The following is a 21,105-nucleotide window of genomic DNA, read 5'->3' on the forward strand; positions in this document are numbered from 1 at the left end:
TAAACACATTTTTCAGTGCTCTGGATTCTGGATCTGTTATGATTTGAAAGGGTACAGTGAAGTGAAAAGTTGAAATGGAAAAGAAAAAAAAGAAGAAAAGAGGACACTTCTCGCGGTGGTGGCGGCAAAGACTGACGTCGACGACAACACAACTCTCCTCCTCTCCCTATATCTCGGCCGATTTTGGGTTTATTTTCGTTTTGCATTCTGTTATGTGTAGAAGGGAGAATAAATAGTGTGGACTTTCCCCGACATCTTCGAAAACGTTGGGAAATTTACCTTTTCGCCGACGTATGTAGTACACACGTCGGAGAAAGTTTAAATAATAAATTCATTATTTAAACTTTCCCCGACGTACTCCTGTCATACGAGTCTAAATTAAATTTAATGCGTTCTCCTTCGCGATGTGTGTCAAGGTGACGTTGGAAAAAGTTTAAACACTAATGCAATTATTTTAAATCACATATGTTATCGCTTATATGGCATAAGAGTCTATTAACGATAGAAATCTATCTTGATAGGTTTTGCTACATTTACAATTTTTAAAAAATATTCTTATATACTTAACTATTATTCCTAAAATTGCTAACCCATTATACTTACCCTAAGTTAAATGTATAATGTCAAAAGTAAGTTTACTACGAAGGTAATCTATGTGACCCTTTTATCCTAACGTAGGAAGTTTGTTCCACTCCATACCATTATTGAACTAAAAGGATTAAGTGTGTATTAATATGTTTAAACAAGTATAATTATAGCAAAATCTATAAGTGATATATTGATATTAGCAATACAATACGCGTCACATATGCAAACATTTTGTGTCTAATCGTTGTATTTACAATTAACTCCATTAAAATATTACAAATAGAAATAGAACTCTTTAATCTATGTTCAGTTAGGATCACAAACTACAAAATGAAAGCATGGAACAAATTTAATTTTTTTTTTCTTTAAAGGAAATTTTGTGTGTAGCACATTATATTTTTTTCTTTCCTTTAAAAAACATTATTGATCTTATGATATTTGACATATATTATATTTTTTTAAGAATGTAAATAATGTAAATAATGTGCCAAATAATTGAAAACATGTTATCCAAAACAGAGAATGGTTAAGAAATTGTTGACATTTAGTCAAATTAATAAATAATTCAAAATTGTGTTTGATTTTTGAATTTGAAAAGATAGTAAATTAGAAGTGTTTTGAAATAGTATTTACGAGAAGATTTTTAATTTTAAATAGCATTATAGTAGCTATGGATGGTTATATAATAGTCTACACAATCTTTGTCACAAATGATTAATTCGATTTTTTAAATCAAGTCTAATGTTTTTTTTTTTTTTTTGCCTATTTCTTACCATAATTTACATTTTTTGTAAGTATAATGGTTGAATGCAAAAAGAGAGCTGACTAGTAAGTGCAAAAAGAGATCTCACAAGCTTCTGCAAAAGCTAATCAAGCAACCCAAATCATAAACGAGGAGAAAAGTTGATTGGTTAAGCTTTGTTGTAGTAAAGAAGTCAAAGTGAACATGGAACGTTCTTCACTCTCAAAGAACATCGCCAACATATAGATTATATACTTTTTCTGGTATTGACCCAAAAAACACAATCCAAGTGTATTTTTGGTGAGATGCATAGTTTAACTAAACCGTGTTATTACAAAATTTTTAATTACTAGGAACTCCTAATGAAACGAATACATTATTTTTATAATTACGAGGTAAAATGGAAACATACAAACTACTAAAAAAGTTGCAATTCGATTATTGGGATTCAATCTACTCTCCATGAATGTTCTTGAAATGAGAGTTTTTAAGCAGCTACAACTTGCTTATGTATAAAAGCAAAACCCTTCTCAACGCCTACCTTCAGTTTTGGCTTTAGAGCTTCAAGTGATTTTTGCCCCTACTCAGATAAACCCTGAAGATCAGATGTTACAAAGGCTTCAATTCCACATGCAAAAATCATGTTCATGAACCAAAAGCACCTTAAGCTTCTCTTCGATATCTTTGAGCTCACTGGATAAAGAACTGATTTCTAAAGCAATCATCTCTACCATATCCTCATCGTTCCCACTGTCTTTTAATAAGGTTGGCATGATAATCACAACAAAGAAGAAGAAACTAAGATCAATTTAACAAATTTTATGTTGGGAAACTTTTTTAAGAACAACTACTTATAAACCAACCTTAGCTTTGGCCTCACATTCCTTGAATTTTCTAAAAGTAGATACCACCTGTCCGGGCAACCCACACCAACCAACCAAGAGTAAGTTAGTGTGAAAGACACTTATTTAATGAAGAATATGTAAAAGAGGTCATTCCAACTGTTACACATAATAGTATTGGAGGCAGATAACCTTGCCATACCTCATCAAGTTCTGATATTGATTGAGCTAGTTTTTGATACTCTGTGGGGTTTGAGACAATATCTGGATTGACCAGCTTAACCTAAATAATAATATCGATAGTGATTATTGTGTAGGAAAATATTAAAGCTATAACCAAATCAAAAGCATAATTGGAAATACATCAAAGATGTAAATGCAAATTTCAAAAGTGGATCTACAGAATGTAAGGGGAAGAAACTCAAATAAAATTACTTTATTAGTTATACGACTACTATAGAGATTCCAGATACACCACAGTTCCACGTCCTCTTTCAGGAGGAAAGCAATGGTTAAAAATTAATTGTGAAAACTAAAGAAGGTCCTGTTCAAATCCTAACAGCAATAGGAAAGCAAGGAGTTATAAGGTGATCACTATAGCCAAATCCAAAATGCATTCAATATTTGTCTTCCAATTTCATTATCAAGTGCATAGGCAAGGTCCCTAGTGAGGAAGTTATTCGTTCTTTTCTTCATTTTCTATAGCTCTAGAAGTAGCTAAATGGAATCGTCAAGCACCTAATCTATTAATTTTAAAACTCAAAAGTTCACCGCGGGATTCTAGTCACTGCTGAAACAACATAGAGTTCACTAGTTCCACAGTTAAATTAATTGCAAATTGCATTTCCTGGCATTTTCAAGAAAAAAAAAATGCACAAATCATAATATGATGAAGTAGAAAAATTTTGTGAGCTCGACTTTTCCAGGACATATCTTAGCTACTTCTCCTATTCCAGCTCGATAACCATTGTACTTTAACAATTGAAACATTAATCCAATAGTTAACAATGTTCTGCACTTTATGCCCTTACATTTCCAACAACTTGATGCATACATCAGTAGTTAACACAGGCACGAGCTCTTAAATTCAATGCAAAATAACAGTCCCATTCCAAGCATAGACACCAAATACAAACAATTGATGGACTTGAATCAGTGAAGAAATAAGAATGTCATTTAACAGCAAAGCACAAATTACCGATAATTTTTTCCACGTCTTCTCAGCAGATTCCAATTTCACGATCAAATAAGGTTCCTAAAATAAAGCAATCACCATCATCATTTTCCACAAATATGATTCGAACTAGTTTTACCACAAATTAATTTCTAGTAACTTGAAGAAAAACTCAGTGAACTCAAAGCATAACGAAACTCAAGTTCTGTTAAAGCCAATCCGAACAATAAGATATAGACATATTGTGTTCTCGAAAGAAAAACATTCAATAAATCTAACAGCCATGCAAATTAGAGTTGAAGCTCTAAAGGGAGGTGCAAAGCATTTAAGTTCCAGAGAGCATCTTCTGAAGGCGATGAGCCCATAAGATGAAAAAAAGGCCTCAAGTGAGGAAGAAAGACGCCATCCAAACATGAAAAAAGGAAGAAAGGCAAGATTTTGGTAGCTCCAGACCTGAGGGAAGCCAACAAGGTGGCGAGGGAGGCAAGGCCCCAAAGTTTAGCATTGCCAGCAAAGTGAAGGTAGAGAAGGACCTTTCCTTTCGACGTGGCCCTCCGAGAGTTTATGGACGCCCCAATTGGGGCGTTTGGATGGAGTAAGTTCTTCAAGGGACTTCCAAGATTCGATGGAGGTTGTCAAGAAATTCTACGCATCAGATTACAACCACTACAAGGAATTTCAGATCAACCAACACAATTTAACACTATTGGGAGAATCCACGAATTCTTGGTCAAGTAGAAGAACCTCCATGTGGAAGAAACAAATTGTGAACGTGTCGAAGACCTTGAAGTGTGGAAATGGAAGATCAAAGAGTTCCAGCTTCGCCAGTCGACAGGGACGTCAACTGTTTAAGTAGGGGAGAATGTCAAGAGCATGCTTGTCCAAGGCATTGTTTGCCCATGGCCGCATGGCCGAACATCCTCAAACCGCCTTATATTTATGTCTTATACTTAGTTTAGCCATTTTGTTTCCTTTTGTTGTCGCCGACCTAGGGTGTGACGTTTCAAAATTTTCATATGCAAGTCTGTCATAGCTAAAAATGTTTAAAATGTACTATAGGGAAGACATAGTAGTTGAATCCCTGACCAAGCCTTGTTGCACTCTTTGCATTCTAATCTTTCTTTGCAATTAACAGTCTTCAATGCTTTCTTTAACGATGTTTTCAATTCTTTTCTTCTCTTCTTGTCTTATAAAAATAAATTTCTCTCAAAACATGAAAGAGGCTATACCGTACTGCGTGCTTTTTGCGACTTCTGGATTTCATACAGCTTACTTGTTCACCGAGCTAGAACAAACGTCGCATAATCACCATCCCCTATTTGAAAATTTACGATTATGACAGCATGCGGTGAGGTGCACGCGGCATGTGTGGGCCCAAGCCAAGCATGCAACTGGCATTCTGATACTCTATGCACGTGCATGCTGCCTGCGCCCATGCCGTGCAGCCAGCATTGTCATGACGTAGTTTTTGGGATGTTTGGTGTTTTGGGAAATTTTGAGCAAATTCTGGATGTTCGAGCATGCGGATGTTCTATGCAATGCAACCAGCAGCCCATATGTTCTATGTTCTCTTTACGGTCGTATGTGCACATTTGGTTAACTCTACTACTAATGGGAAAGTTGACGAGCCTATGCTGAATTCATCAGGAAAGGTGTACTTTGTTGAGCCCATTGAGGAGAAGGATACCTTCTTTTTTCGAAGAGGTGTTTCAATGCCTAGGCCGTCTTTTGACAATGAGGTGTTAATATTACCTAGACTTCATGCTAAGAACGGGTTGTGAATTTATAATCAAGAATGCAGTTCGAGTATCATGTCTTTCAAATGATTTCCAACAGCTTGAATGTTTCTATAAGACAAGAATTTATGCTTAACTGTTTTAGAAAGCATGTTTTATAAAAATTGTCACTCACTAAGTCTTTCGACTTATCCTTTCAAATCATTTCTCACTTTTCAGGTATGGATTATGCATTCCCTAATGTTAAGCGTATTGCTGCTGAGCCAACCAGTTACTAGAAATTGTTAAGTCATTTTGAAAGTTAGTTTTGACTTTGTAAGAAAAGTTCAGGATGAGCATGTCTATGTTTATTGTTAAAGTTCCAATGTTATAAGTTAGTTTAGTAAAAAGGTCACTGTCATGTTTAAAGCTTCTGCTGATGTATCACAATAGTTGTAACTAGTGGTTTAAGTTATTAGTAAAAGCATGTAGCTTGTATCGCTGTTTGTTTTGAGCATGCATTCATGTTGTAACTGGTAGTTAAGTTAGAAAGGTTAGTCGGTTGGTAAGTTTTGCCAAGGTATGGCAATCCTTGCCAACCCTCGCACCTTCTTTCAGAGCTAGATGTTGTTCAGAAAATAAGGAGCTTTGGGAGGGGGTGGTGACAACAACACCATCCCACTAGAGTACGCAATGATGCATTATTGTTTAATTAAGTCATATATACTTCCACAATTTGGATAGGAATTTAACTCATTAGAAGGTGTCCTATAGAATTTCTCAGTGAAAAGTTCAGAGAAGCTACAAACAAATGTCACTACCGAACAACAATCATATACATGGGTTAGGGCTTTGAGCAGTGTGAACACAACTTAATAATAAATATGAAGTCGTCCTCTTTTCATCATTAGTCAGAAGAATTCTTAAACTTTCTAAAAATAATTGTCAAATAATTGATTATATAGTATGCCATTTATTTGGAATACAATTTTTTCATTACCAGGAAAGGAGACTTCTCACTAAGTAAATGTAAAGAGACTAATGCTATAATTTGAATTGGAAAATATAATTTCATAATTAAGCATCGAATAGGGACTAGTTAAGAAGTACACACTTTAGTTTGCCAGAGTCCATGTTCTACACATGTTAGCCACTCTGTCATTGGTTTAGCAGTAAAACAAAGGATGTGTTTAGGATGTGAGCCACACAAAAGGGAAAGAAAACAGAAGGCGCAGTGAGCCACACAAAAGGGATCGAAACGAATGTTCAGAAATATCGGAAGGATCGAAGAAATATGGAAGGAAAGACGAGGAAAAAACAACAGACCGGAGCAAGTTCAAGAAGGTAGAGATCCCGATCTTCAATGGAATAGACCCCGATTCATGGTTATTTCGCGCCGATCGTTATTTCAAGATACACAAGTTGACTGACTCAGAGAAGTTAATGGTAGCGGTAATCAGTTATTAGGACCAGCTTTGGATTGGTATAGATCAATTGATGAATTGGAACAATTCAAGAGTTGGGAAGATTTGAAGCAAAGGTTGTTGTCCGATTTCAGACGATTCGGGATGGAACACTCGTAGGCAGATTCTTAAGGATTAAGCAGGAAACGACAGTAGGGGAATATAGAAACAGTTTCGATAAATATTTAGCTCCGGTAGCCTTCCTCCAGACCATAGTATTAGAAGAAACCTTTATGAATGGGCTAAGCCCATGGCATAAATCCGAAGTTGAAACGCTGGAGCCCATAGGTTTGGCCAAGATGATGTAACTAGCCCTGAAATTGAAAATAGAGAGATGGTTCGTCGAGAATGTGGGCTTAGTAGTGTTTCGGGAATGAATCAACAATTCAAGCATAATAACGTAAAGCAAACCTCGACAGTAACACCCAATCAGAAACCCACGGAAGGGAGCTGGCCAATGAGAACGATTACGTTAAAAAGAGTGACGGCAGATGAAAAGAGGAGGGAAGGTCCGACCAAGCGTCTTTCCAACGCTGAATTTCAAGCACGAGGGAAAACGGTCTGTGTTTTCAGTGTGAGGAGAAGTATCACGCTGGACATAGGCGTAAGGTGAAGGAACAGAAGGAATTACGGATGTTAGTAGTAAAGGAAATGGGAGAAGAACTGGAAATCATTGAGGATGAACACTTTGATGTGGAAACGGAGGCCCAGACCATTGAAATTGAAAAAGTGGAGAATATGAATATAGAGCTGTCCATTAACTCAATTGTGGGGTTATCCAACCCTGGAACCATGAAACTGAAAGGGAAGATAAAAGAGACCAAAGTGGTAATAATCATCGACAGTGGAGCCACCCACAGTTTTATTGCAAAAAATTTTGTAACCACCCTTAGCCTACCAATGACAGAAACGTCCAACTATGGAGTGATTTTGGGATCAGGGGTTGCGGTCAAAGGAAAAGGAATCCGCAGTAATGTTGAAGTGACGGTAGGAGAGTGGAAAATTACAAACAACTTTTTACCCTTGGAATTAGGGGTGGTTGCACTCATTGGGCATGACTGAATTTGATATGAAAAATTTGGTGATGACATTCCGACATGGAGGAAGGAAGATAGAGATAAAGGGGGACCCTAGTGTCACCAAAACCCAAGTGAGCCTAAAGTCTATAATTAAGACATGGGGAGCTGATAATCACGGTTATTTGGTAGAATGTCGGGCCATGGAGGGAAGGCTAGCTGAGGAAGGCTTAGAGGATGAAGAAGTGCCAGCCACTGTTGACAACATGATCTCTCCTCTGTTGAGCAAATTTAATGATGTTTTTGATTGGTTGGAAGAGCTGCCTTCGAAGAGGAACATTGAGCACCATATACCCCTTCAGAAGGGGGTGGATCCAGTTAATGTCAGACCTTATCGTTACGCACATCGGCAAAAGGAGGAAATTGAAAGACTAGTTGATGAAATGTTGAAGACAGGCATCATATGACCGGGTACCAGTCTGTATTCCAGCCCAGTCCTTCTCGTGAAAAAGAAAGATGATAGCTGGCAATTTTGTGTAGATTATCGGGAGTTGAACAATGTCACTATCCCAGATAAGTTCCCAATTCCGGTCATAGATGAGTTATTCAATGAGCTGAATGGGGCCAACATGTTTTCGAAGATTTATTTAAAGGCGGGTTATCACCAAATCAGGATGCATCTGAGAGGTGTAGAGAAGACGGCCTTTCGAACACATGAGGGACACTATGAGTTCTTGGTCATGCCGTTTGAGCTAACCAATGCCCCCTCTACGTTCCAAGCATTAATGAACCACATCTTTAAGCCTTATATGAGAAGATTCGTATTAGTGTTTTTCGATGACATTTTGGTGTACAACAGGGGAGTAGAAGAACATGGACAGCATCTGGAAGTAGTCTTGGAGATCCTTCGAGAGAATGAATTGTATGTGAATTTAGCCAAATGTTGCTTTGCCAAAAGTAGAATAGGTTATTTGGGGCATTTCATATCCGAAAAGGGAGCTAAAGTTGATCCAGAAAAAATAAGGGCAATTAGGGAATGGTCGATTCCCACTAGTGTGCGAGAAGTTCGAGGTTTCTTAGGACTCAATTGATACTATAGGAAGTTTGGGCAGAATTATGGCAGTATCGAAAGCCCTTTGACACAGCTTTTGAAGACAGGAACTCATTGTTGGACTGAAGAAGCAAGTGCTGCCTTTGAGAAGTTGAAGATGGCAATGATGATTCTACCGACATTAGCTATGCTGGACTTTAATCTACCACTCGAGATAGAAACATATGTATCTTGTTTTGGTGTGGGGCCGTTTTAGTACAAGCCAAGAGACAAATATCCTTCTTTAGTAAAACCTTATGCATGTGGGATAGAGCGCGACTGGTTTATGAAAGAGAATTGATAATAGTAGTGTTTGCGGTGCAAAGGTGGAGACCATATTTGTTAGGGAAGAAATTTACAGTGAAAACTGATCAGAAGTCGCTCAAATTTCGGCTAGAACAAAGGGTGATTCAACCCTAATACCAAAAATGGATAGCCAATCTTTTGGGATATTCATTTGAGGTAGTCTGCAATCCTGGATTGGAGAATAAGGCAGCCGATGCTCTATCTAGAACACCCCGTATAGTGCACTTAAATCAAATATCAGCCCCAACACTACTCGATTTAGTGGTGAGTCAAGAAGAGGAAAAGAGGGATCAATACCTACAGGAAATCCAGAAGAAAATAGAAAGAACAAAAAGTGAAAGTTCCAAACTTTTCAGTACAGCAAGGGGTATTGAAATACAAAGGAAGGTTGGTGATGTCAAAAACATCCGTTCTACTACCCACTATCATGCATACCTATCATGATTTTGTCTTTGGAGGACATTCAGGGTTCCTAAGAACGTACAAGAGGATGACCGCGAGAGATTTACTAGGAAGGAATGAAGAAAAACATAAAGAAATACTATGAAGAATGTCTTGTATGCCAAAGGAATAAAACACTTGCATTATTACCTGCTGGATTGCTGCTGCCACTTGAGATTCCTAACACAGTGTGGTCGGATATTTCCATGGATTTTATAGATGGACTTCCAAAATCAGCTGGAAAAGAAGTGATTTTTGTGGTTGTAGATTGTCTGAGTAAGTATGCACATTTTACAGCTATAAATCATTCTTACATGGCCAGCTTCGTAGCAGAAGTTTTTGTTAAAGAAGTGGTGAGATTGCACGGGTATCCGCAGTAAGTTGTATCGGATCAAGACAAAATCTTTATTAGTCATTTCTGGAAGGAAATGTTCAAGTTAGTGGGAACTAAAATAAATAGAAGGAAATGTTCAGGTTAGTGGGAACTATGCCCATATACACCAAGTTCGAATATAGAACTTGCTTCTTACTGAAAAAATAATGATTATGGGACTTGCTATAAGGGTATCCAATACTCGAAGTAAATGAATGATTACAAAATGATTGTTTCCTCAGTTTGAAGAAGAACAACAAAAAAGAAAAGAAGGATAAAAATAAAAAAAAAAAACAAACTTTCTTTTTGAAATTCTAAAAGAATCCAAAAAGACTTCAAAAGGTGCAACCAAGAAAGGAGGTCAAAGAAGGGCTCTGATAGACCCCCCTATCATACGTCAATATAGTCGAAAAAAAAAGAGAGAGATCACAAGGGAACACACATGCGAAGAAGAAAAGATTTAAAGGACTGTTAGAAGAAAAGATTTAAAAAGCTTGTTGGGCGTCGGTTAGATTTGAGGAGATTTAGGAGGGTCGTTAGGTGTTGATTAGAATAAATAAGGATAGGGAGGAAAGAGGAGGGTATGCTGAGTTTAGAAGAAAATTGACTCATGCTCTTCCTTGAGCGATAGGATAGCAGAGAGGGAATTAGATTGTTTTTCGAATTGAGTCCTCCTCAATTTGAGTGTTCTGATATTTTGATTTTCCTTGTAACTCATTCTTTGATTGAAGCAATAAAAGTTCTAATTGGATTTCCAAAAGAGTTCTATCAAATTGGTATCAGAGACAGTTTTTTCTGACCAAGAGGAAAATGATGGTCCAAACACGAATGAAGGAGAGAATGGAGGCGCACGACCAGGAGATGCATTTGATGAGAAGCGAGATAAGCAAAATTTCGACAATGAAAGAAATATTAGCCACGATCAGCGTACAGACAAAGAAGACTCACAAAATGTTGATAATGTTCATGGAATCGATTACCAGAGAGCATATCGTTATGAGTGAGAAAATGGTCGAGTCGAGTGTGCGAGAGACAGTATCAACAATAACGAATAAGAAGGAAGACTCGATCGAAAAGGGCCATGAGCACGAAACAAAGGATGGAAAGATAGAAGGAGAAGACGGAGCGAACGAGCATAATAAGTTCAAGAAGGTTGAGATGCCAGTTTTCAACACGGAAAATCCCAATTTTTGACCCTTTCGAGCAGATAGATATTTTCAGATACACAAATTGACTGATGCTGAGAAGGTCCTGGTTGCGACCATTAGTTTTGAAGGCCCGACGCTGAACTAGTATAGGGCGCAAGAAGCACACGACAAGTTTACCAGTTGGTCGAACCTCAAGGAGAGAATACTCATCCGTTTTCAATCAGCAAAAGAGGGGTCCATATGCGGACAATTTTTTAGGATCGGATAACAGACGACAGTAGAAGAATATCGAAACCAGTTATATAAGCTGATGGAACCGTTATCCGATCTACAAGACAGAGTGGTGGAGGAAACATTCATGAACGGTTTACTGCCGTGGATTAAAGCAGAAGTGGATTTTTGTCGTCCGGTCGACGTGGCTCAAATGGTGCACGCGGCTCAACTCGTAGAAAATCGAGAGATAATTCACAATGAGGCCAACCTTAAGGGGTACGCCCAAGGAAAATATCCGCCTCAAGGTTCTAGGCAAAATACGAGTGCTGCGACGGTGAACGATAGCGACAATAAGAGAAATACATTATTTTCGATGAGAACGATTACTCTGAGAACGACATCCAGAGAAGTTAAGAGAGGGGCAGGCAAAGCGATTGTTAGACGCGGAGTTTCAAGTCAGGAAGGAAAAAGGACATTGTTTCCGTTGTAATGAGATATATTATCATGATCATCGATGCAAAAACAGAGGGCAAAGAGAGTTGAGAATGTACGTGGTCAGGGCGAATGATGAAGAATTTGAAATCATAGAAGAAGTGGGAGAAAATGAATTGTTTGGAAATCACATAAGAAGATCATGTTGTCATCGAACTGTCAATTAATTCGGTGGTGGGGCTGAACAATCCGAGGACAATGAAGGTGAGGGGGAATATCAGTGAGCGAGAAGTTTTCATTTTCATTGATTGTGGAGCAACGCACAACTTCATCTCCGAAAAGATAGTAAAGGAGTTACAACTGGCCACGAAGGCAACGTCGCACTATGGTGTAATCTTGGGCTCGGGGGAGGCGATAAAAGGTAAAGGAGTATGTGAGGACGTGGAAATCAAGTTGAACGGGTGGAAGGTGGTGGAAAATTTGTTACCCTTAGAATTGAGAGGGGTAGATGTTGTGTTAGGAATGCAGTAGTTGTATTCATTGGGCATGACGGAAGTAGATTGGAGGAACCTCACAATGACTTTTGTGCAACAAGGAGAAAAGGTAGTGATAAGAGGAGACCCAAGTTTGACCAAATCCAGAGTGAGTCTCAAGAACATGATCAAAAGGTGGAAGGATTCGTGATCGAGTGCCGAGCAATGGAGAGAGTCTTTGAGCCACAGGAAGATAACGGGATTGAAGAAGTATTAACTACTGATGAAGCATATCGGTCGTGTTGAAGAATTTTGAAGATGTTTCTAATTGGCCGAAGACACTACCCCCGCAAAGAAATATTGAACATCACATTCATTTGAAACAGGGCACTGATCTGGTAAATGTTCGACCCTATAGATACGCTTATCAACAGAAAGCTGAGATGGACAAACTTGTGGATGAGATGTTGACAGCGGAATTATCCGTCCCAGCAACAGTCCATATCTAGTCCAGTTCTATTGGTAATGAAAAAAGATGGCAGCTGGCGTTTTTGCGTAGACTACCAAGCGCTGAACAATGTAACCATTCCAGACAAATTCCCTATTCCGGTGGTTAAGGAGCTTTTCGATGAATTAAATGAAGCAAACTGGTTTTCAAAGATTGATTTGAAGGTGGGGTACCATCAGATCAAAATGTGTGGAGAAGACATCGAAAAAGCAGCATTCCGAACACATGATGGACACTATGAATTTATGGTTATGCCATTCGGCTTAACTAATGCCACATCCACTTTCCAAGCTCTGATGAACTCAACATTCAAACCATTTTTGCAGAAGTTCATATTAGTGTTTTTCGACGACATACTAATCTACAGTGAGAACTTGGAACACCATTTGAAGCACATTGGGTTAGCATTGGAAATCCTGAGAAAGAATGAGTTATATGCAAACAAGAAGAAGTGCAGCTTCGCACAAGAACGTATTGATTATTTGGGTCATATCATTTCAAGACAAGGAGTTGAAGTGGACCTTGAGAAAATCAGAGCAATCACGGAATGGCCTATACCCAGTAATATAAGAGAGGTACGGGGATTCCTAGGCCTCACCTGTAACTAAAGAAAGTTCGTTCAGCACTATGGCTCCATTGCCGCACCATTGATTCAACTACTTAGGAAAGGGGGATTCCAGTGGACTGAGGAGTCTAAGGAGGCATTCCAACAACTACAAAATGCGATGATGACCCTGCCCGTTTTGGCGTTGAAAAAATTTCAATGCCACATTTGAAATGGAAACCGATGCATCGGGATATGGGGTAGGAGTCGTACTCGTCCAAGCCAAGCGTCCCATAGCATACTTTAGTCATACGTTAGCCTCAAGAGATAGAGCCAAGCCTGTACATAAAAGGGAATTAATGGCAGTGGTCTTGCATGTGCAACGATGGCGACCATATCTGTTGGGGAGAAAATTTATTGTGAAGACCGATCAGAAATCCTTGAAGTTCTTGTTAGAACAAAGAGTGATACAGCTTCAGTATCAGAAATGGGTAGCGAAGCTAACGGGATACTCATTTGAGGTGGTCTACAAACTCAGCTTGGAGAATAAAGCAGTAGACGCCTTGTCTTGGATGCCTCCTACAATTAACCTCGGTAGCATAACAGCTCCTACATTGGTTGACATTCTGGTGACTAAAAAGGAAGTCAAAGCGTATGAAAAATTAAGCAAAATAATGGAAGAACTACAAGCAATGGAAGAAGTAACAGAGGGTAAATTCTCCATCCGACAAGGTATGTTAAGATATAAGGATAAGTTTGTGTTGTCCAAAACATCTACATTGATACCCACAATCCTACATACTTACCATGATTTGGTACTTGTGAGGAATGTGTAATATGTCAGAAGAACAAGTCCCTAGTGTAACGAGCATACTTGTCCAAGGTGTGTTTACCTATGGCCGTATGCTCCGATTAGCCCCAATTTACCTTGTCTTTATGTCTTGCACGTAGCTTAGGTAGTTGCTTTCAATTTCAAGTCGATATGCTTGGGTGTGACGTTTCGGCATTTTCATATGTTAAAAATGTACTATAGGGGAGGCATACCTGTTGAATCCCTGCCCAAGCCTTGTCGTACTCTTTGCAGTCTATGCTTTCTTATTGCAATTGACAGTCTTCAATGCTTGTTTTAACAACGTTTTCAATCAATTTAATCATCTTTCATGTTTTCTAAAACTATTTTTCCAAGAACGTGAGGGGAGGTTGAAGTATGTGTTAAAGTTGTCTGCGATTTGCAGATTTTGATCGGCTGACTTGTTCGCCGAGCTAGAACAAGTGCCGCACAATCGTTCACATCGTGTTTGAAGGGTTACACAGTAAAGGAAGAGTAAGAATTTGAGTGGAGAAACTCCAAATTGGGATCAACACGTGGGCAACAACATGGCTTCTCACCAACATGAGAACTCCAAAGAGACCAGCAGATATTCTAGAGAAGCCAATGAACTCTTGGGATGTGAATCTGCACTTTCCTGCAATAGTTTGAGTGTGAATTAGTTCTCTGAAAACACCTGCAGAGGATAATCCACGGCAAAACAGAATAACTATAAAAAAACCACTTGCAAGTAGAAGAAAAAGGAAGTACATTTATACCTTCCCTGTCAAAGTGATATCCCTCATCAACGGATATGCATTTCTTTCCAGGAAGTAGCCAACAATTTTACAAACCCATGGGAGTTTAGGTTGTAATAAGAAAACAATTGTGTCCAACAATAGAGTTGCAGGTGTGTTAGAGTTCACAGGTGCAGCCAAAAGTTGATTCCTCAATTGGTTTCTATCAAGAACAACATCAAGTAAGAATAATTCGGAGGAAAAATAAAGGCAACTTATCATATATATAAATATGATTAGTCTGAATTCGTTTGCGGAAGGTAAAAAAACCTTTATGTCAATTATATATATCTGAACAAAATCTAAGAAATATATCACTTTTCAACAAAAGAAATATATCATATACAATTAAAGGATCATAGCATAGAAAGCCAACAAAATCAACAATGATAGATCAAACATCTGTTTTTCCATTCAAAACGTTAAAAAGGATAAGTTTTTAATAAGGAATGTTGAAATGGAAAAAACTAATTACCTATTATGGTGTACAATCTGGATGCAAGCATATGCAAATTTCTTAACTCTGTAATCCACTAAGGCCTTGTTAAGTACATAATCCTTGCTAGCGAAAATGCTCAACATATCCCCTATATATGTAAGAGAGAGAAAGGTTAGAAAGTACTAACACTAAGAGATATGTGCTATCAATTAGAAACACTTTAAGATGACATTATCAATTAGAAAACCAAGTATTAAGCAACATAAGGGAAAATAACAAACAAGGGCACCACAGTGGTTCAGAAACCAATCAATATTTCCATTTGTCACTTTTATAATAATTTCCCAAGGGAAAATCCTCATAATAAGCTTGAGTACCACCTAATAACGTGTTCAAATGTTACCATAAGCAAAAATGAGTGATCCTAAAATTCATATGACAAGGAAAGTCGTCAACTAGCAACCGCCAAATAACAGTTATATGGCTAGAATTAGTTTTCTCCAACTTCAAGAAAATAAAACATATTAAAACAAAAGGAATTATGGTGCAAAATAATGAATATGCTGCAAAGGTAAGAAGTTTCTGAAGGTAAAAATGGTCAATAAAAAACAACATATAATTTGACGTAAATCAAAGTAGAATTATTTCTCGCAATGAATTCTCTGCCAATAATGGCTAAGAGAAGGGGTATTTATTGAGAATTAGTTGGCCAGGCAGAAATCATCTAGGGCATAGTATTGTTTTAGGTCTGCGACATTAAAAACATAATGAATGTGTAAGTCTGGTGGTAGTTCTATTTTGTAAGCATTATCTCCGATCCTCTTTAGGACACGGAATGGTCCTAATTGTCTGTCTTTTAGTTTGTTGTATGTTTCGGTTGGAAATCGATTTTTTCTTAGGTGAATCATTACTAAATCTCCCTTGGTAAAGGTAGTTTGTCTTCTTTTTCTGTCTGTTGCGTCTTTGTAGGACTGAGTTGTTTCTTTTAGGTGATTGTGGACTTCTTCGTGTAAATTCTGGATTTTTTCTATCATCTTTTCTGCCTCTGATAGTTAGGGAACTCAACACATTTTACTTGACCTAACCAAGATGGCTCTTTGTATGTATATTGCATGTGTTGTTTGTTTTTTTCTATAGCTCTTGATTGTCTCACTTTTTTACGTTTTGCATTTGCAATTCTCTTTTCTTTCTTTGGTATGCAATGTGGTAACAAGGTCTTGCTAGAACCGGTGGGCTAACCTTTCTATGGTTCTAAACTTAGTTTCTAAGTTTGACTGGCTCCCTTCGGAGTGACAACAAGCCTCGTTTTCCCCTACTATGGAACGGGGAGGATTCATTTTCTTTTCAAAGCCCTCGTCAAACTCAATGCTAAGTTTGACTGCTCCCTTCGGAGTGACAACAAGCCTTGTTTTCCCCTAATGTGGATCGGGGAGGATTCCTTCTCTTTTCAAAGCCCTCATCAAACTCGATGTTGTGTTTAGAACGCTAAGAGTAGGTGGTCTGGTTTTGGTTAGGCCAAAAGTGAAGTTTTCCCCCATTTTTTATGGGCTTTTTCTAATGTATATTGGATATGTTGTTTGATTTTTTTTATAGCTCTTGATTGTCTTACTGTTTTATGTTTTGCATTGTCAAGTCTCTGTTTTCTTTCTTTGGTATGCAATGTGGTAACTAGGTCTTGCTAGAACCGGTAGGCTAACCTTTCTATGGTTCTACATTTAGTTCCTAATTAAGTTTGATTGCTCCCTTCGGAGTGACAATAAGTTTTGTTAATGTCGACCCTTTTCTAAAGGGATTTAGTTCACTGTGGCTAGGCAAGAGGTTTCTAACTCATGTTTGACAAGACAAATTTGTTAAAACCATCTTAGTTTCTAAAGAGTGCCTCCTATCCCTTTTTTACTCTATCTAGGCTAGGTTTGGACTAAGTGCATCATAGGTAAGTCACGACAAAGCAACAAAGGAAGACAAAGCTAGAAAAGTATTCATGCACTTATTTATTATACATGCAATCAAGCATTCACAACATACATACCATTTTCTCAATCATGCATTCACACCTCAATAAGAAATAGCTAAAAGGAGCTTACAACAAAAAAGACAGCCGCTTATTCTCAAATTTCAGCACATATACTCATCAAAATTTAGAATTTCACATTGCAAACCCGAGCTCAGTGCTCAAGGGTTGCCAATCATGCTTTTTATGCAAGATCTAATTAAGCTAAGAAGGTATAATGCTCATTTTGTATGGAAAGAATTCTGAAATTTTTTTTAAATTTGGGCAAAATTTGAACCCCGAAGTTTAGACTAAACATGCAAGCTAAGCAAGCTATTACCCACACCCACTCAAAAAATTGCTTTGTCTGTCCTAAAAGCTTTTGAAAATCAAAGTAAATGGAGAAAAATAAGGGGGAACTTTGGACTCCCCTAGAAGGATCGACATCCTTGACTTTGGTTTGAAGCTTGCATGGATAAACCTTTTCATTCCTTTTTAATTGATTATTCATCCTTGTTCCTGAAAATCAAAGGAAATTCTCTCAATTTTATATATTACTAAAATTAGGATACATATAAGTCTTAACTAGTCTAATAGCACCCTCCATTCATCTTCCCCTACACTGGCTATGGTATCAAAATTTTCAATTAAGTAATACGTCTACTAACGAACTTGAAAACAAAACACATCACACTAAAAAACACAAACATCACTTTAACCCAACAGAAGCTGCTCTTTTTACCCTTGCACTCACTATCACATTACTATCATGTTTGTCAACTGTCAAACTAACTCTTTTAAGTTATTTAGTGTGACTACAAAGTTATGAACACCATAATCTTAATTAAAACCTTTTAATAAACAAATGCCAAGTTACTACTCAACAATGGCAAGGAATTCAAAAAACATGACTGTAACGACCCAACTTTTCTAGGTAAGTCGAAGTCATTAATTTCAAATAAGGACCTGAGTTTACACAAAATCTCAATCTCAAACAATTTCAAAGTCTCAAGAAAAACAAAAATTTATATCTGGGCCCTGTTTAAAATAACCAGCACCTTCAAGACAAATTTACTAATTCGTGAATACAGTTCAACTATAAAATTTTCTAAACAATCTCAAGTACTAAACAAAACACGTGAAACAAAACATTTAGCGGAAGCAATTTAAAATAACCCCTATGGCAATCACGCTTCCTTTCTGCCCTCGTCGCCGGTTTGCCGTCTTTATTACCTTTGCCTGAAAATTAAACATAAGGAGGGTGAGTATAAAAATACCCAGTACGAGACCCTCTACTGGTCCCGTCAGGGGAAAATAAATTGTTAACATTCTATTGGGACACCCTGTACAGTCACAGTCTTGTGATCCCGTAGGATGCACATTTCAGTCTAACGCCCCGAGGGACGTACATTTCAGTCTAGTGTTCTGCAGAAACACATATCAGTCTAATGCTCTTGAAGGTGCAGAATAATTGGTGATCCGTGTGACACCTACAAGGCACACATCCCAATAAAAGCTAACAATTTTTCCCCTCAGTCCATTCTAAACATCTTAACAGTCATTCACAGATCAGTTAAACATTCTCATCACGTAAACTCTTTATTTAACCTCAAACAGTCGTCTTACTCTAATTTAGTCCAAGGTCAATAAAAAAACATATCATTACATCAGTTAACAAGCTAAACAATCATAACCTCCTCCTCAGTCACCAAGGGCACCACCATGACGTTTCTTCCGTTCACAAGCACACAACATAACAGTAGATTATACACTCAGTCTAGACAACAATCAATCTACTAATCAAATCCACACTTTATATAAGCAACATCTACGAGATTCAGTCGTTTCCACATCCTTATCTTTGTACACATACATAACTAGACAGTCACAACATATACTCAACCACAGTCTACATCAATCCATGCACATATATGTATTAATTTCTCCCAGTCAAACATAGCAAACATTAAACTTTAAGTCAATGCCCAAACATACATCATAACAGTCATCTCTACTCAGTTCAAATATACAACATCAATACATCTTAATTAGTCATTATATCTTAATTTTGTTGTTGAGTCTAGTAGAAAATCCCTTACTTTCAAGTTAGTTAAGCTCCTTAACCACGTTGAAGTCTACGAAGAACGAACCTAAACATTAAGACAATTTCTCAATAATTCTCTTCAACGCATCAATCATTTAAATTCAACCCAATGTGATTTTTTTTTTACAACTTACCCAAATCTTCACAAAACGAGTTCCAACTAGAATCAATTGTTTGCTGCGAACCCAATGAATTCGAGTGTTACCTTCAACCTATAATCGAACAGTAAACTATTTATCCAACCAATTAATCCAGCAATATTACTTGAGTTTATTTTGGAAACAGTTACAAATTTCATAACTTCAATCTTACCAATCAAAATTTAATGACTCGTGGCAAAGCAGGAACGACAGCGAACAACCCAATCGAATGGCGTGGGTTTGCTACCTGCGGCAGGACGAAGAAGGAACTCGACGCGCAGAAAGTTGGATCTGGGGTCTTTAGTTCGGTTCACGGTAGCGAATTAAAACCTGATTGCGCGGACGTCAAAGGTGTTATTCGCGGAAGAAGTCGAGCAGCAGCTTTGCGAAGAGACGACGTGCGACGGAGAGACTGTATACAGACGGACGGAGAGTCGCGCGGCAGTGCAGAAAACGGAGGAGAAAGGAATGGGCGGCGGCTGGGCTTGGCTTCGACGGAGACAGAGGCGATTAGGACGGGGCACGGCGACGCAGATCTGGACGACGGCGCGGAGACAGAGGTTGCGCGGCGCTGGGCAGAGGGTCAAACGGCGCTGGGCGAAGGGTCACACGGCGCTGGGCGGAAGGTCACACGGCGGCCTTGCTTCGCGAACAGAGATGGCGGCCGACGGTTGCAGCGGCGGCTGGGTATGGTAGAAAAGAAAGAGAAACGGAAGAAGAATAGGGGCGGCGACCGTGGATCGGAGAAGAAAAGAAGGATGAAAGCGATGGTGGTCGGTTGGAGGGTGCGGCTGGAGGTAGGGATCGGTGAAGGAGAAAATAGAAAAAGAAAATGAAGGGGAAATGGGGGTTGCGCGCGGAGGAAGAAGAAAGGAAAAAAAATTCTTTTTTTTTTTTCTTTTATTTAAATTAAATAATAAAACTAAAATATAAATAAATATATATATAATTATATTATCACATTTTCAAATCTTCTTTCTCCCCCTTCATCATATTTTCTTCAAAAAAATAAATCTTGTACAAATCGAATAATTTTCTTAAAATAAATTACCTTCGAGTTTGGGGCGTTACAATGACAGCTATATTGTAACTTGGCACTTGGGGACTTTAATGGTGTCAATATTGTAACTTCTGGTGCCATGACAAATATTGGTGACTGTCAAGATAAGTTCGCATAGCCACCGAAAGATACATCGTTGCTTTTGAAGAATGACAAGACTCTAAATGATATATGCAACATTATTTTGGTTATATCCAATCTTTTCTTGAAGGCTATGTACTTGAAGATTTTAATCAATAAATAAAATGAAGTTTAATTTTTAAAATAATAACATTACAATGGGATGGCGATTGGAATTGATTACTTTGGTTAAAATTTAAGATTAGATTAAAAAAATCAATTAATAGATAATTCCATCCAATCAAAATAACTAAATAAAAGACGAGATTTGAAAATATAATATCCTAATATACACTAATAGACTTATATTAATAGATAATTTCCTGCCGATGAAAAATTACTAAAGTTGTACTATATTTTATAAATATTTTAAAACATTACATAAACACTAATTAAAGTTGGGTTTAGTAGCAAAAGGTTACAAATTTATTGACACCTTCTTTTAGGAAAAAAAATACCTTGACATGATGTAAACTAAATTTGTAATCAGCATTGAAATCTTTACTATATTAAATGGGCTCGTGGAGAAAAAATTATATACATCTATTTTATTCTTAAATTGTCGAAAAAAAATTATAT

General features: G+C 37.7%; 1 protein-coding gene and 2 long non-coding RNA genes across 4 annotated transcripts; all 3 read right to left on the bottom strand.

Moving 5' to 3' along the window:
- Positions 1 to 1,529: 1,529 nt before the first annotated feature.
- On the bottom strand, positions 1,530 to 7,065 carry LOC116404673. Its single transcript, XR_004217673.1, has 5 exons — positions 3,800 to 7,065; positions 3,371 to 3,427; positions 2,375 to 2,455; positions 2,194 to 2,241; positions 1,530 to 2,080 (listed from the first exon to the last, which is right to left on the bottom strand). It is a non-coding gene; the product is annotated as an uncharacterized LOC116404673 (long non-coding RNA).
- Positions 7,066 to 14,186: 7,121 nt separating this feature from the next.
- LOC116404672 (E3 ubiquitin-protein ligase UPL6-like) lies at positions 14,187 to 16,281 on the bottom strand. The gene is made up of 3 exons (XM_031887946.1): positions 15,149 to 16,281; positions 14,656 to 14,836; positions 14,187 to 14,534 (listed from the first exon to the last, which is right to left on the bottom strand). Exons 1-3 carry the CDS (start codon positions 15,253 to 15,255, stop codon positions 14,454 to 14,456), a joined length of 369 nt encoding a protein of 122 aa, XP_031743806.1. The 5' UTR covers positions 15,256 to 16,281; the 3' UTR covers positions 14,187 to 14,453.
- Positions 16,282 to 18,307: 2,026 nt separating this feature from the next.
- Positions 18,308 to 20,200, bottom strand: LOC116404803. 2 transcript variants are annotated; one of them, XR_004217887.1, is made up of 4 exons: positions 19,519 to 20,200; positions 19,341 to 19,418; positions 19,202 to 19,252; positions 18,308 to 18,341 (listed from the first exon to the last, which is right to left on the bottom strand). It is a non-coding gene; the product is annotated as an uncharacterized LOC116404803 (long non-coding RNA). The 2 variants fall into 2 exon arrangements; XR_004217886.1 differs by lacking the exon at positions 18,308 to 18,341 and having other exon boundaries at positions 19,194 to 19,252.
- Positions 20,201 to 21,105: the final 905 nt, after the last annotated feature.

The sequence above is a fragment of the Cucumis sativus genome, chromosome 6, assembly GCF_000004075.3.
Source record: "Cucumis sativus cultivar 9930 chromosome 6, Cucumber_9930_V3, whole genome shotgun sequence".
NCBI lineage: Eukaryota > Viridiplantae > Streptophyta > Magnoliopsida > Cucurbitales > Cucurbitaceae > Cucumis > Cucumis sativus.

Excerpts from the sequence above, each read along its gene's own strand:
- LOC116404672 (XM_031887946.1), bottom strand. The coding sequence starts at position 15,255 with ATGTTGAGCATTTTCGCTAGCAAGGATTATGTACTTAACAAGGCCTTA. Across the intron at positions 14,837-15,148 it reads CAGATTGTACACCATAATAG|AAACCAATTGAGGAATCAAC; the intron begins GTAATTAGTTTT and ends TGTTCTTGATAG. Across the intron at positions 14,535-14,655 it reads ATATCACTTTGACAGGGAAG|GAAAGTGCAGATTCACATCC; the intron begins GTATAAATGTAC and ends AAACTATTGCAG.